We start from the raw sequence: 16,708 nt of genomic DNA, 5'->3' as shown, positions 1-16,708 counted from the left end.
ATGGCTGTTGGTTATTAATGGTAGTGAATTTCATTCTGTGCTGGTCAAGGTAATTTTATACTTATAATGTCTAAAGTATTATATCTGTAATCTCCTGTCTCATTATCACAAATTGTAATTTGCTTGTTAGAGTCCAACTGCTGTAAACATTAAACTTTTGAAAGCAGGACCTAAATCAATTTTTTTATTTTAAATCAATATCTTGGCATCTGGCCATGTTATATCTGATTTGAGTTTTCAGTTTTCAGATAAAAACACATTTTAGTTTTCAGATGAATTGTTTTTCATATTGCAAATGTTGTGAGCCTGCATCTATCTACGTATATTCCCTGGATAGCTGAGTAGGTTATATGTATCTGATTATTGACCTAACAGAAATGTACATCACAAATTATGTTTAAGATGGCAGGATTCAGTCTATGTTACCAGGTGTTCACATAAAAAAATGCCATTTTGTCCAAGGAATCGTAGGATACAATTTCCTGTGGCATCGAATGATGTGATGTGGGAGTGTATGTATCTGTGATTGCTTGCATTATGATTTCCAGATCCTGGGTGTGTGACAAGCTTCTACTGATAAAAACAGGGGAGATCTCAATGAGAATCAAGCTCTGAGTTGGGGTGTAGACCATCATTGGCAATATGATCAATTGCCTGCCCTTAGGCAAATGAGAGTGGGAAGCATCCGTAAAATAGGAACAAGAGAAATTGTTTGCCGTTTTTGTTGTGAGGGAAGACATGAATTAGAGAACCCATTTTCTGTTCAATGTGATTTCTGTTTTCATCCACGTTGCTATATGTACAAGTCATTTTGAGGACAGAGAAGAAGCCTGTAGTTTGGTTAATTAACATTTGGATAATTGGCTTTCCACTGCAGAAGCGTATTTGGATTTAATATTAAGAATTAAATGCTATAATTTTGAGTTTAATATACACCGAAACCCAATTAAAGCTGATCATGTAAACACGACGAGCAATTATAGTGGTGCCTGCATAAACGCATAGCTGATCTGAGCATTAATCCTGAGTCGTGCATATACTTCTTAACAAATTAGTTCATCAGTATTCTGATGTACTATATGGTGTCATCTTGTCTGCTGGAATTCCAATGTAATCTTCAAAGTTTGCTGGCGATTTGGTCCTCCAAAAAAAGCGTCCACAGACACACCAGCAGGGGATGGCACAGCGTGGCGGTTGTGTTGAAACAAGCTCCTGAACGCGCACATGAATAAATAAGGCCATTTTGATCCAGAGACAGATGTGAAACCGTAGCCTGCTATCATTATCTTCTGGTACGTTTAATAGCCTGTGGACAAGAGAATGGAAAACTGTAGGAGGTCTTCAGAATGCCTGCTAATTACTTACAGGTCTAGCCACTATTGAGAAATAATTAGCAATACGAGGGAGGCCATAATATAGAAAATTGTATAAAAAACAGAGAATTTAATTCTGTAAAGCAAAGGGCAGATTTATTTTTCTCCATGGTCATGTGGCTAGCTTCTAGTTGAATAATAGTAGCCCAGTTGGAGAGTCAGTTCATTGCATTTCATGGATTACAAAGAAAAAAAACTTGTAGCCTCCCGGCACACACACCACCAGTGGTGTGGGGTTCAACCTTAATTAACTGGGATGGGAATAGTGAATGAAGCAGTTTTGAGGAGAAGTTACAAAATTAAGAATATTGTAAGAACTGTCTGGTGCAGCATATTAGTATATTTTCCTTTCACCTCAAAGACGCAGGTTTTAATCCAGTACCGATTGAAAGGATGACATTCTCCCTCTCTCTGCTAGCTAGAAGGGTCCTTGTATAAATGAATACGGATAGTCTCATACTGTTTCCAAATAGGTATACACCTAAAGCATAAAACATCCTGCAGTTAAGTACAAATTGCACTAATTTGGCACATTGACTCATCGGGGCTAGACACAGTGATGTCTGATATGTGTGTGAGTGTGGGAAATTTGTGTATAGTAGAGAGCTTGGCGTGTGTGTGTGTGTGTGTCTCTGATGTGCACCTCAAGCTGACTCTAACTGTGAGTGTGTCTTTCGCTCATCATAACTATCTATATACATGAATACCAATACATGAGTAAAATAGATACCTTGTTAGATGGGACCTTAACTGCAACTGAGAATTTTCACCGACATTGGAGCCCAACTTCACTTCCGCATCTGAGCCCTTATACGAATAAGAAGACACACGATTATCCAATGTACCGGCTGCTCGACTGTAGGGAAGTGAATGTTAGTTTGGACACATTTGGAAAACATAGGCTCTGTTGACCAGTAATGAGCTGCATTGGATTGTGGAGAAATTCATTGGGCAGGACTAGGATTCCTAAATTGAGAAGTCAATCCCATTTCAAGAAACTTTTCTATACCATCAATGCTCCATCAATGCAGAGCACTTGAATCAGATTTAATCTGATTTCATCATACCACATGTGTTACTGAAAGAGATTGTGATATTTCTCTTTATTCCTGACCTAAGGGAGGGTTTACAAATTAGGGATACCATCTTGATTGCTATCCAGAACCCTGGTTCAAGTACATAGATTGAGCAGAGGATCATGCTTGATTTTCATGCTTCCCTGGTCTACTGCTACTTTCTGTCCAGGCTCACATGAGAAGAACGATTAATTCAGCAAGGCACCAGAGATCTGCCAACATATTACAGATCTTGTATGAAACGTCAATAGTTCTTTAGGATTCTTGCTGGTTAACGGTTCCAAGGGCGCCAGCAACCCTTCAGTGCTTAACCCAAGTGACCATTCTTCATCAGTGAGTCGAGACAGTAAATGTTGACAGGCAATTTGACAGTGGAGGGCACAGCGGCTGGGCAATCCTGTTCTAAGCTCTATGTCCACACGTTCACTTTCTGGCAGAGATCGTGAACCTGGCCTGATTTTCCATTGGATTAATAACGATGTGAATTATTGAAATCTTTAGTTAATTACAGGGAAATTGTATCGCAGAGGAGTCTTGATTATCCACCAATTTCATTGATTCATTGTAGAGGGAGGGATTCCCCCCGTCTAATATTGCAAATATTCCAGATTATTACACTAAGATCACACATCAGAAATTACCACTTGTGATTGTGCTCTCAGTGGTGAACAATACTTGAGGATCTCAAATCCTCCAATATTTCGAGTCAAAGTACGGTCTAATGATAGCAGTGTGTGCTATTAAAGTCTGATTTTACACGTGGGGATGGAAAAATTGCTCATCAGGGAAACTATTAGAAATATAAAATATTAGAATATAAGATGCATCTCCTGAAAGGAATGTTCCATCGATCCGTGAGATATCACATTGAAGCAGTGATCGTGAAAGTTGGCAGAATATACATTGTGTGTGTTTGGGGGAGGTGGGTCACTGAATAAGACTTGCTTTACATACCAAACCGAAGCGCTCTTTACAAGACTGTTTTCCCAATATGTATATTTTCAACTTCACTTACACTCTGCAGACGTTGCTTTTACTATAAATTGCTCTTTTTAAAAATTCTATCTTAAAAGCCAGCCTAAGTGCAAAGTACTGCATTTAAAAAGGAAAACTAAGAGGCATATGTACTTCATGAATGGAATAGAAGTTGCCATAGGGGAGTTAGTTGACTTGAAGTTGTTGTTTGAGAAAGAAATAATCAGACTGAACACAGGATCGTGGGCTACATTGCCAAATCAGTTTAAGTTCAAATCCTCAGAGATCATGCTGAATCTATACGGTGCTCCGATCAGACTATACATAGAGAACTCCAGTCACCATGACATAAGGAGAACGATGAGGTAGATTAGCAGCATTAGACATCTGTGTCATGCAAAATGACTATAAAAAATTATGGGTGAAATTTCTCAGTGTTGAGTAAACCTTGTAAAGCTATATAAGAAGTTTAGCACCATACTAAAATTAAACCCAGAACAGTAATTTCAGATTCACCCATACAACAGGACAAGAGGGCAAAAGTTCAGGCTTGTTTAGGATAAATTTAAGAGGGGCATCAGGAAGTAGTAGTTTACTATGATAATTAACAGCATAATGGGTTCCCAGGAAAAGTCTTGAGGCCAAAAGAATTGATTTGCTTACAATGAAGCCTGTTTCTGAAATAGAAAGCTGATAAGGTTGTAATCTGGGAGGATTGATCAAATTGGCCAAAGCACCTGTTTCATCTGAAGTGCTGTTGTGATCTCACGAGTTCGCTGGTGGGAATATGACTTTACGAACTCCAAACTCGTGGTCAATTTGTTTGACTGAAAAGCCAGTTCTGGAAAATAGAGAATACTGAGCATAAAAGGAGAGGGGGAGAGGTTCGAGTGTGGCCTGTGATTTCCCAGTGCTCTGGACGCCCAATCATCCATGTCACAATCGCAGGAAGTGGAAGCAACAGCAGGATAATCTGCTCAAAGTGGATCAGAGTTGTAATTAACCTTCGGCGCACAGCTGAAACCAGGACACCGTAAAGAAACCAAACTAGTGTAAGATGAGATAAAAATGCATTACTTGTCCAGAGCAAGCGCCAAAAAGCTACTAAGATCCGGTTCGACTGAATGAATTAATAAGTGTTCAGTGTTCCTTTCCCTGGCACTGTGGTGCCACATTGTTTTGGAGCATTGGTGCATGGTGCCATGTTATAGGTTGTGTGTTTGCACCTGCAGATCTCCTTCCTCTGAATTCTTGATTTCAAGCATGAAGCAGAGACCACACATTTCCCCAGAGAGAGAGGATGGGGAGGAGGGGGGGGGGCGGGCAGAGAGCAAAGCAGTAGAGTCGACACTGAAGACCTGCATTGGCAGAGGACACTTAACTGGGAATTATGTGTGCTAGGAGCTGCTCTATTGATGGATAAAGATTCAAAATAATCTTATCCATATGAGAGAAAGCCCTCCCTGTCTACCTCAAATTTACGTTTTGCTATTGACAGCAACAACCTGAAGAACATTATCTGGGAACGAGAAATCAAGTTCAATTCGTAATGTAATTACTTTTGAAGCCAAAATCAAGAATAGAATTTGAGCAGGGAAACCACTGAAGTCCATCCTTTGCTTGCCAATCACTGAGGTCACCCATAAGTTCATGTCAGTGTAGCTTTAACCAAAAACATTCAGCTGTCTTCAATCAAAGAGTTTATTATGTGTAATACGTCTTTCAAAAATGTAATTTTCCCATCTCTAGTTTTACTGTTGAATTTGAGCCCTCTTAGTTTGATGCCATGCGATTTAGTTGTCTCTGAATACAATAAAGATAGAGAAGGTTTGAGAAGGATTTTCTTTCAAAAATTGTATTTGATATTGTATTCTTTACTTAATGAATCTCTAATGCAAGGTAAACCATCTGGACAATGTAGTTATTAGTTTCTGAGCTATTTCTGGTAAAGACAAACTCTAAGAGTAAACTCTCTAATCCTATGTATAGCTGACACGGGTCCCTTTCTATACTTGTCAATGAGAAAATATAGTATGTTTCTCTGCCTTGATATATTGCAGTGAGACTTGTTTGTGGGCTTGATTTTGGCTGGCGGCTTCAGAGGCGGATGGGTCAAATTATATAGCTGAGGTCAAATAGATTTTTTTCCCCTCCTTCTCCAGCCAGTGACAGACAGGAGACCAGTTAGTTCATGGCTCGTGGAGGTCTTGAGCTAGCTGCTAGACGATGTGTAAGCCGCATTATATTGGATACCTCGGGCAATTTGATATCCATCCTATTAGCACGGAAGTCCACAGCACACGGATACGTTTTCGCACGTACTGTTGTTTAGATGGGTGCATCTTTTGTTTCTCACACTGTGTGGGGTGCAAAACATCATAAATGGCCTTTATCAAGGAAGTCAGTCCACAGCCAGAACACCAGCCTCTAGTGCCATCCTCTGAAGTGCTTTGAGGCATCTCGATGACAGTATAATAATAATAATAATCCTTGCATTTGATATAGAACACACTGTAAAGTGAATTGACTGTATATTTGTGGGCAAACGCGGCAGCCAACAACATGACAACAACATGAATTTATACAGTGCCCTTCACTCAGGGTAGAGTCTCGGAGTACTAAAAGTGGCGGAGGATGACTTTTTAAGCCAGGGTGGGGGGCGGCGGGGGTGACTGTTGGCATTGTTGAAGAGGAAAGTCGTCAAGTGCAATATGAAACCCGGCAGGGCAGAGGAATTGAGGTAGAGAATTCCAGAGTTTCAGTTGTAGTGGCTAAAAGCATGGCTGCCGATCGTGGAGGGGCGAGGGACGTGCATAAGGACCAAGCGAGCAGAGCAAAGAGGGCGGGTAGAGGAGTGATGCATAAGCAGATCGGAGAGGTAGGGAGGTACCAGGGCATGAAGCGATCTATGCGGGAGTGTGAGGATCTTAGGGAGCCAGTAGAGCCTAGAACTTGGATGATGGGACTATGGAGCCTGTTCCGAGTGAGAACACGGGTGGTGGAGTTCTGAATCAGTTGGATTTTATGAGTGATGGAGCTGGGAAGCCAGGTGAGGAAAAGCCCTCAGCAAATACAAGAATTATTATTATTTGTTTGTCTCTGAAGGTGCCACCTCATGAGTCATTATTTTGGCACCAGCTGTTTTAACACTGTATGATCTGATCCTTTCCGAACATAACCCTACCATCTTCCAACTATAGTATCAAATGAGTCTAGTCTTCTGACTTTAACCACCCTTTCTGGTAACGCATTGCAGTTGTTTCTTTCTGTGTAAAGAAAATCTTTCTGATGTCTGTCCTAAATTTACCCTTCACAACCCTGATCCTATGCTCTTTTGTCCCTTACCTTGGTGCTTATGAAAGTATTGGGTTTACTTTTTCTATCTAGTATTTCCCATCACATTCGCCAATAAATTCATAGTGTAATAAGCACCTGAGAAGAGCTGCACTATGAGACACGGCTGGGATATTCATTCCACTTGCCAAGTGGGCAGTGCAACAAATTTCTTCCCAGGTTTGTGAAGCAGAAACAAAGCTATTCCCCAGCTTGTCAGTAATGTCAGCACGTTTTGCCCTCTGTTCCCAATCCTTCATTTCTTGTCTCCGCTATACTGATGATCCTGGATTAATTCTGGCTCCAAAATACTACATCATTGAGCACAGTGATAGCTTAACCCAGTTGCATTGGTATTGATGGGGAGGTGGGGGGATGTCTGTTCAATTTCTTGATGTGCACTATCAGTAACATTAATGATTCACTTTTTGTTGCTGTATAGCTACAGTTGTAAGTAGATTTTGCTGAAGTGTATGCACATCAATCACACATTGGATACAGTTTCTGCAAAGCTGCAAAGAAATGAACCAAAGCAATGTATGCAAACCAAAGCAATGTGTGTGCATTACCTTCAGGATCAATTTTATTTCACTGGGAGCAATGTTGCTCCTACTGTATGTGCACCTAACGGGAACATCTCCCAGATTTCCTGATGTCTCCAATCCTCCTTGTTACAGGACCACCCTCTCCTCATACCTGTTTGCCCCCAAAATGCACAGTCAATCCACTTAACTGTATATTCTGTGACTCGCTTTGAGACATCTCAATGACATGATAAGGCACTATATCAAATGCAAGTATTATTATTATTAAATCTGTATTTTATGGTTTACAATTTACTTGCAAGAAGAATTCAAAACAGTGCTGGAAATGCATGGAATGACGTTCAGCATGTGAAAGAGAAGGATAGGTTAACCTTTCAGGCAGGATGCTTAATGATAATTCTCAGTACTGCAGTATTATTGGGTTACTGTCAGGGGCATAAATATTTGCAATTGTGATCAAATACAGATCGGCTTTATAAAAACTGATGCTGGGCCTTATGGATTCTGTTTTTGAATGCTGGCAAATCTTTTGTCCTGTCAATTTCCATTTTGAGCGTGGATGAGAAGTTTATTGATGTTACGAAAGAACACATATATTTAATCCCAGTCTCTGTCTTGTGGACATTTATGCCGTTTAACCCTGATCCTGGGTTAATTTACATGCTGTAGCTAACAGCACGCTGGCTATTAGCAGTAGAGCTGTTATAACCGACCCCCTACCACAATGAGTTAAATGATTCACTCTGCTGAGCTGCTATTCTAATCTGGTCAAAGTACAATGAGCTAAACTATTTGCTTGCCCTGACAGGTCAGACAAACTGTGCTCTCCCCCCAAAAAATCACCAAACGTTCTGGAGTTCCCTGAACAAAAACAGAATTGTGATTTCCCAACAGCTGAGTATGTGCAAAAGTGGACTTCTGGTCATAAGCTTTCCCAGGAGTGCTGAGGATTCGAAAACACAGTTGGTGTTGTATAAATGTGTTGGAATTCCCAACCTCTTTAGCCATTCTTGCTGTTTTAGGAGCTGTTGCACTCTCCACAAAAGTCAAAGTTGCCCTGAGGGACTCCTGCACCTGCAAACCAGTGCGTAGATCATTACTCTATGTTGCAGTTGTTGCTTTGGGAAAATTAATTCTTAAATCACAACATTGTGATTTCTAGAAGAGATCTGCACAAAGATGCAAATTGTACTGCAGATTTTAGAGTGAAATTGACTGACAGAATATCTGCATCTGTACACAGCCAGGAACTGTCATTGATATCTGAAATTACAGTTTGCTCAGCTTTCTTTGTTTGAAACATGCTTTTTGCCTTTAGGGGTAAAGATGAAATTGTGTCCGGGGTATTTTGTTGCTTTCTCTCTGTCTCCAACAGGAAGCAATTATCCAACTGAGATTAACAAATAAAAAACTCTGAGAAGGTATTGTATACTTACATGTGATTGTCATGTTGTTGTAAGGTAGCATGAGCCCACTTGCTATCTCTTAATGTCTAGCACAACCTAAACAAGAGAATGCTTGGGCAGTAGAGTGACATTTCCGTGGCAGATTTTCAGGTTTAAAAATACATACTATTTAAGTAGATATGCACAAAGCACAGTTGATGACAGTGGGGGACAGTCCGTGGCCTTGGATAGGATCATTGCATCAATGAGAAGGGAGATTGCAATGACCCACAGGAATGTTTAACCGTTGTGTGGGACAGGGTGAAAAGGAATAGGGAATGGATTTGGTTGGATTAGGATCAGCAGGTTTTCTATTTCTGTGAGTAAACTTGATCATTTCAAAAACTCCAAACTACCACAGCAGAAAATCAGAATATGTATTTTACAGATGCAAACTAATGCTTAATGGTTGATGTACAATTGAGGAATTTTTTTTTAAGTATCACTTTAAATTTTACTTGTAGCTGAACAGTGAATGCTTGGAATTTCATCTCGCCTTAGCCTTAAAACTATTGTTGTAAAAATTTTACTTATGTGCACAGTTTTTGAAAAATAGTTTTTCCGCAGCTGTTAAAAAGACTTGCAGAAAACAGGTAGCCAAATTAAGAATTTTCTAAAATTTTGCATGATCCTAGATATAAGATCTTTGGTCTTGAGGCTAAAACCAAGTGGAATTTCAAGCCATAGAAGATAAAAACAAATTTGTGGTTTGTGTCAGGATGATATAAAGGTGCTATACAAGCTCTCGACTGCAATGATTTTTGAACCAGCCCAGTGCACCATGATTGTATATACAGTGCGTGACAATTTGTCGCATTTTAAATCCACTACTTGTCAAACTGTATTCCCCCGGGGGGTGGGGGGGGAACTCAATTGTTAAAGGCATCAAGAGGAATGTGAACTCCATTCTTTCCACCAGCCAGTCTTGGCAGCAGCCAGAAAATCAGGTCTTCAAGGTGATGCACTGACTGGAAAATGAATGATGGACAGGGCCCACAACACATACTGCTCCATTGTTTGTAAGATGGGAACATTAATATATCGGTAAAGAGAAATCACATTTTCTTTCAAAGAATGACAAATGTAATAAAGTGATGACCATGAGCAGTTTGTTCAAACAACTCCTGGCTTTGTTGCTTGTTAGCTGAAAAGAATCTATAGTACTTTTTGTCTTCTATGTATCTTCCATATTCAACCAATGATAGAATTATAGGTAACCTATGATTCATCCACAACACAGGAATAACTCTCAAGGACCACAGGAGCTTATAATAGTTTGTGCTTTCTGGTGTGAGAGCCTCTAATTATATGCTATGGAAGAAATGGGTTACAACAGTGAGATACTGTCATTACTAGTTCATTTACTCCATTTACTGCCTGTGGATACTCGAGGGGGCAATTGCAGACAATCGTCTTGTCTTTCTGTCGCATTACGTCCATGCCTGCACACAGTCACAAGGAATATTTACAGAATACTAATTAAGAAAAGCATCGCTTTCCAATGGTCTTTGTGTTCATATCACAGGTTGAGTTTATTTTGGCCGGGCTGAGGAACCATTTGGGACTATGCTCTCCGTATTTGGAATTCTTAAGAAAAACAAGCTACCAAATTCAGTTTTCCACAGATCTGTGCAATCTTTACGGTTTAAGACAAAATAGTCTTACCACCAAAGATCAGTTGTAATGTCAGGCCTCGGGTCAGGTATTTGCAGTGACTTGTTCCCCGGTTCATTATTGTGTGTGGAAGAGCCCAGATTACGAGCATTGGGCACTTTCCAGTTTTAGGAGGGCATTACAGCCAAGCCCAATCCTGTTGACAGATAACAACAAAATATACAATACAAATTATAATAAAAATTTACATTTAGATTGCACCTTTCATTTTGGGAGGATGTCCCAAGGTACTTGACATGCACTGTTTGATAAGGACAATGATCAGGTGTGGGAACCCTGGTTGAGTGCCTTTTTTTTCTTTTTGACAGTCCTATAAGATGAACAAAGCACAAAACAGGCATGTGATAGAGGAGACATGGCAGTGCAGACGTTTTGAGTACGATCAAAAGTTCTCATGAAATGGCTATATTATTATCTCATATACTGAGTTCTGAATCTCAGGAATACCAAATGATCCCCAACTGCATCCTCAGACAGAAAGTAAATCAGAGGCAAAATCACACTGAACTACCCTTACACATCTCCCTGTAGCAGATTTCAGAGCAGGATGTCTTCTTGGCTACAGATAGTACAAGACATGAAGAGATTAGTTGAAAGGAGAAGCGAAGAAAGTACAGATAGCTTAAAAAAAGACTTCAGACCCTGAAAAACACATCTTTGTGATCTATAAAGGGTTTGCTGGACAGTGGTGAGTTTTAATTCAAACCACTTACAGTGAACATCAGTGTTGCAAATTTAGTGAGGTAGGTATCTTTTTACGTCTTTTTTAAAAAAAGCAGGTTTAAAATTGGTGAATCAAAGAATTATGGTAGATGTTTAAACCAAATAAAAATGTAGTGTTCCCCTTTTTCAGACCCTGCTGAATCACGGATGAAATGCAAAGAAGGTTTTTCGTTGATCGCTGCCATGGAAACAACTGTCCCCGTTCTGCAATCCCAAGTACTATGGAAGGGTTTGTCCAGTATTCTATTTATCAATAAACATGTGTTTCAACAGCTTCTATCTTCCTTTCTGTAAACCTTCTGGTATTTTAGAGAATAGCTCACAACTACACATCTGCTGTTCTGACATAATGAAAGTAGCCTGCATGTCCCCGAATGTGCTGCTAAATGTGTTCACTGCTTAAACGGTATTAGCTATGCATTCTATTATGTGGTAGCTTGGTGTTTGACTTCAAAATTTTATGTTGTAGTGTTCATTGGCTTTATATCTACTGCCTTCAGCTGAATAAATGTTTTCAACTGCAAGAGTGGCTTGTTGTCTTCTGTTGTATGACACGTGGATGTTTGCGAACAGTCAAATTCAGTGAATCACTGTTGGCATGAGAGGGAATTTGTCAATATGCTGCATCAGAACGATTTGGGAAATTTACATAGCATATTTGGAGTTTCAGTGCAGTGGGCCACAGAGAGTGAGAATGAAGACTTGTGCTGACATAAGGGTTCTAGTTTACGCTGATTATAAAATAAAAAGCTACCTTATGTCTGTAGTCAGATTTCACATTATAGATATAGTGATAAGATAGCTTTTTTTAATGATCGATGTAATACAACCGCCTCCCTCAGTGAATTTCTGATCTCAGCCAGAGTTGTATTGAGGGAGCACAGGCTCACAAGGAGGAGTAAATTACCCTCAATTACTTCCCAATGTCTCTAACTGACATTGACAAAAGCTTTTGAGCTGGTTGCCTATCAGACTGGAGATAGAATAGAAATATACACCCAAGACTTAGATTTGTATATGTCGTGAACTCCCATCTCAGACATATGAAGCTGCTAAGTTAGAGCCAGGAAATTTCCAAAAGAAAATAAATGAAATCAGAAAGAACATCACCGCAAACTAACCTTGAAACTGCTTGTAGAGTAACATTGACGAACCAGAGGCACTACTTCCTGTTGAGTGTGTTATTGGGAAAATTAAATAAGGGACAGAAATAAACTTTTTTGTTTGTTTTTTTAAATATATATATTTTATAGGGTTACGTACCACTGGTACCTGTTGTATTAAATTAAAAATATTTTCTTGCACTGTAAGAGACCACAAGAATAGCTCATGGATTATTGAAATGTCACATTGGTGCAACTGACATTTTGCATTGTCTGTTTGTCAGTGGTATTTGTGTATGCCCAAGAAGGGGTTGACCTTACAATACAAAATTACATTTGTAAAGCACCTTTCCCGTCAGGAGGACGTCCCAAGATGACCTTGTTGTAAATGCAAAAGTAATTCATCACTGTAGATAGTTAATACTTAATAACCTACATTTTAGAACATGTATTCCAAAGTTCAACAGAGCCATTGGGGAACTAAGAGAGATCCCCTATCAAATTAGCAGCTTTTTCTGCTAGGAGAGCACGAGCCTCCCCAAACATGGGAGCAATATTCAAGTCTTTATAACCGACTTGGATTTAAGAGTGGAGATTGTTGAAGGTTTGGGCTGAAAGAGTAACCTAAGCTGTTTGGAGACAGCATTAACAAGTAGTTGTGAGAGTTAAATTTGAAGTCCTAGGAGGAAGGGAATCGATTGCTGAGGACTTGACTCACTTTAGTGTCTTTGGACATCCTTCCGACCTGAAAGGCCCTATAGAAATAATTTGTTGTTGGCTGTTGAGGAAAGATTAAGAGTGAAACTTTCAAAATTGAGATGGAACAATTATTAGGAACTTTCGCCTGTAACAATTCCGACTTTTCACTTGGCAGAGTTATTAGCAAAGTATTTTACACCGAGTTATTGGGAGGTTTTACATTATTGTTGAAGCCCAATAAATTACATCATTTAATAGGAAGCTAGTTAAGTTCTTGAATGAGGATATAACATCGGGAAATGAATAGGGAGATGGGATTAGAGTAATTTGCTCCAACAACAACTGCACAGCATGTGCCGTGAAATTTCTACAGTTCTATACAGTGCATGTCATGACCTTTACCCCCCTCTCACATACATACATGCATGCATGCATTACACACATACATGCATGCATACACACATACATACACACACAAACAAATATGCATGTATATACATATATATACGCACAAACGCATCTGAGAAAATTTTCACCTTAAAATGTGTTTGGTCAGAGATTACGGAGGTGTTGCTACATTAAAAATGCACAACCTATTTTTTGCCACTAGATGTTGCTGGTTTACTTGAGCATATTCAAAATAAGTAATCTCATTTATTGGGGACCCTACTTAAAGTTTTTATTGTATCAGAATGTTAATAGGCAGAGATTATATATAGGAAATGTCTCCTGCGCATCAGTAAAGCAGTAGAAGTTTTTCGGGCAATATTAATTGACCTAATCTAGGCAACTGAATGGAAAGAGTTGCTATGGGAAGGAGTTGCATTAACACAGTTGGATGTGTCACTCTTTTGAACACTGCTCATAGCTGGCGACACCTCTTTTACTTACTTAAACCTCTTAATCCAATATACTCCACACGCCTAATAATAATCCCTCCAAAACCAAAAACAATAATAAATTGGTCATTTTCAATCTACGACTGTTTGTGGGACATTGCTGTGCGCAATTGGCTGCCGCGTTCGCCCACAAATATACAGTCAATTCACTTTACAGTGTGTTCTGTGAAGCGCTTTGGGACGTCCTCCCGACGTGAAAAGCGCTATATCAAATGCAAGGATTATTATTATTATTATTATTATTATTATTATTATACCTGAGATGACAAGGTGCCTCACTTATGTCATTTTAAAAGAATATGGGTGTTTCTCAGTTTCATGGATGAAATCTGGAATCGTACGCCCACTAATTTGGGTTTGCGGCAGCGACAGTGTCACATTGAGTTCATGTGAATTCAACCTCCTCATGATGTTGCTGGGAGAGTCTTTACCAAAGTTTCTTATGTTGTCACAGTGTTTATGTGGTAATGGACAGGAGCACCTAAGGTTGTTCCGGTTGACAATAATTCCTTGAAGCGTTGTGCAAGGAATTATTATCTCCATCCCTGAATCCCTCTGCCTCGATCCTTCCCTCGCCTCCTTCAAAGCATGTCTCGAGACCTTCCTCATTAACCGTGCCTTAAGTCAAACTCCCACTCCCCCTATTCCAACCCCCAGTTGGCTGCAAACCCTTAACTGTCCAGCGCCTTGGAACATTTTTCCAATGTGAATCCCGCTATATTAATGTAATTTGTTGTTGTTGTTGCCAGTTTTTCCCCTCCCATCTCTTTCCATCTCTCTGAGATTCCATATATAAATTCAAACGCACTCTTCACCGGTCTCCCCAACTCCACTATTCAAAAAATCCAGCTCATTCAGAACTCTGCTGTCCGCATTCTTACCCGAACCAAACTACGTAAACCCATGTCACCAGTTCTGGCCAAGCTCCACTAGCTCCCCATCATCAAACGGATCGACTTCAAGATCCTCACATTTGTGTTCAAATCGCTTCACTGCATGGCACCTCCCTACCTCTCCGGCTACCTCACTACCCAATCCACCACCTGACGCCTGCTTGTCCTTCGCACCCTCTGCTCCACCATTGGAGGTCGCGCTCCCTGAATCCCTGTCTTGCCCCGTTTCTCCCCTTTTTCAAGTCCCGCTATAAAACCTTCCTTTTCGGCTGTGCTTACAGTCACCTCCCCCTCCCCCCCTCAGCCAAGCTCCGCCATTGTTAAGCATTCTGAGATGCTGCCCTGCATGGAGGGCACTATATAAGTGTAAGTTGTTGCTGTTGTAAATGCAAGGTATGAATATTGTGGTATCGTTCTGAAACAAAACCTATAATAACATTGTTCAAGCTACATGAAATTTAGACACTTAGAAATTTTCAACAGGAGGAAGCCATTCAGCCTATCAAGTCTGTGCCACTGCTCCCTATTTTACTAATTATATTATGTTACACAGACTTGTAATGTAGAATCACTGATATTCATCCACTGGGATATAAAACTTCTCAATACCAGAAATGTAATACTTAATGTTATAAATATCTGGAGTATGTACATTGCAGACTCCGGAACTAAACATAGGAGATTGCACATCACTGAGCTGCCTCTATTCAATGAGTAACCTTGTCTGAACCAGTTACAGGCTTTGGAGTTATTGGAATTAATCTATGGGCAGCACTTAGACTTTGAATTCCCCCTCAGCCTATCTATCTTCCAGCACACATTGCTCAACATTAGTCAGAAGTTGGTTCCTACGCAGCAAAAAAAGGTTTTTCATCATCCTGTACAGTATGTACAGTGCAACATTCCCTGGCACATTAATAATATGGAAATAGAACAATGAATAGCCAAACAGCAGAATGACGGAAAGGCTGCATTGCCACCATCAGCCCCTTCTCCTTTGTTTTTTCCATCTCTTCTTGACTTCTGCAGTGTGTTTCCTTTGTGTTGTGTTTCTCATCATGAACTTGCAGAGTGAAAGATTTGATCCCAAGCCTCTGTCAATGTTCCCTTTATCTCTTAGCACTTCCCCATCTCTCCAATATCATCCTACCTCACTCCTCTGATTGCTTACTCCACTCGATTAATTCTGACTTGTTGTGCTTCCCCTGCCTTACCCATGCCCAACATTGGTAGCCAAGCTTGCACTTGCCACTAACCTCTGAACCCCTCCATCTTACCCCCTCTGTTTCAAGCTCTGTTTTAAAATCTACCTCTTCCACTGCACCTATGGTTCCACTCCCCTGCTAGGTGTCCATCTTCGCCACTGTAAAGTTTAACGAGACGTTATACTACATGAAGGATGCTATATAAATATAAATTATTGTTGTTTATCCAATGACTAGGTAAGCAAGAGAATATGAGGAAACTACCTTCTGTTTAAACTGGAGGACTGATGCAGCTGAACCAATCAATGATCAGCCATAGTACATGTGCGTGTGGAGTTGGACCTAGCAAAGTCAGGCAGGTCTGCAGTAATCCAAGGTAATGTTGGTTCATCGATGAGATGCTATAATGAACCTATGTATGTGGGTTAGTTTTCAAAATGTTGTCAGGGCAATGTTGTAATAATTAGCTCAGATTGCTGTGATTGTGGCTATGATTTCATCGTTCACTGGTTAGCTCAGTTGCCTGCCAGCCACCAAGTTCAAGTTCCACAGGCAATGTAATGCTTTCAGAGCCTCTTAATAAGGTCACTTCCTGTTTTAAGAACATCACTTTTAGTGAATTTAAGTCAAATCTGCATTTGATCTTCCCACTCACAGTGATTTCTGGTTAAGTGTAGGAAGGGCGAGCTGTGCTTCAGAATGACTATATGATATTATATCTGTAAAATGTTGCTGTACATTAACACAATTTTATAGGTTACGGTC

General features: G+C 40.0%; 1 protein-coding gene across 1 annotated transcript in view; it reads left to right on the top strand.

Annotated features, from left to right (window-relative positions):
• LOC103176662 (MICOS complex subunit mic25a) overlaps nt 1–11,668 on the top strand; it is a 125,692-nt gene extending 114,024 nt beyond the window's left edge. The window contains exon 8 of the mRNA XM_042339702.1: nt 11,275–11,668. Within this exon, the coding sequence (XP_042195636.1) occupies nt 11,275–11,295 (21 nt within the window). The 3' untranslated portion in view covers nt 11,296–11,668. The remainder of the gene's footprint in view (nt 1–11,274) is intronic.
• The last annotated feature ends 5,040 nt before the right edge of the window (nt 11,669–16,708 follow it).

This window comes from Callorhinchus milii, unplaced genomic scaffold (genome assembly GCF_018977255.1).
Source record: "Callorhinchus milii isolate IMCB2004 unplaced genomic scaffold, IMCB_Cmil_1.0 Scaffold12, whole genome shotgun sequence".
Classification (NCBI taxonomy): domain Eukaryota; kingdom Metazoa; phylum Chordata; class Chondrichthyes; order Chimaeriformes; family Callorhinchidae; genus Callorhinchus; species Callorhinchus milii.
The sequence above is the reverse complement of the archived record's forward strand: the minus strand, read 5'-3'. Positions and strand labels throughout refer to the sequence as shown.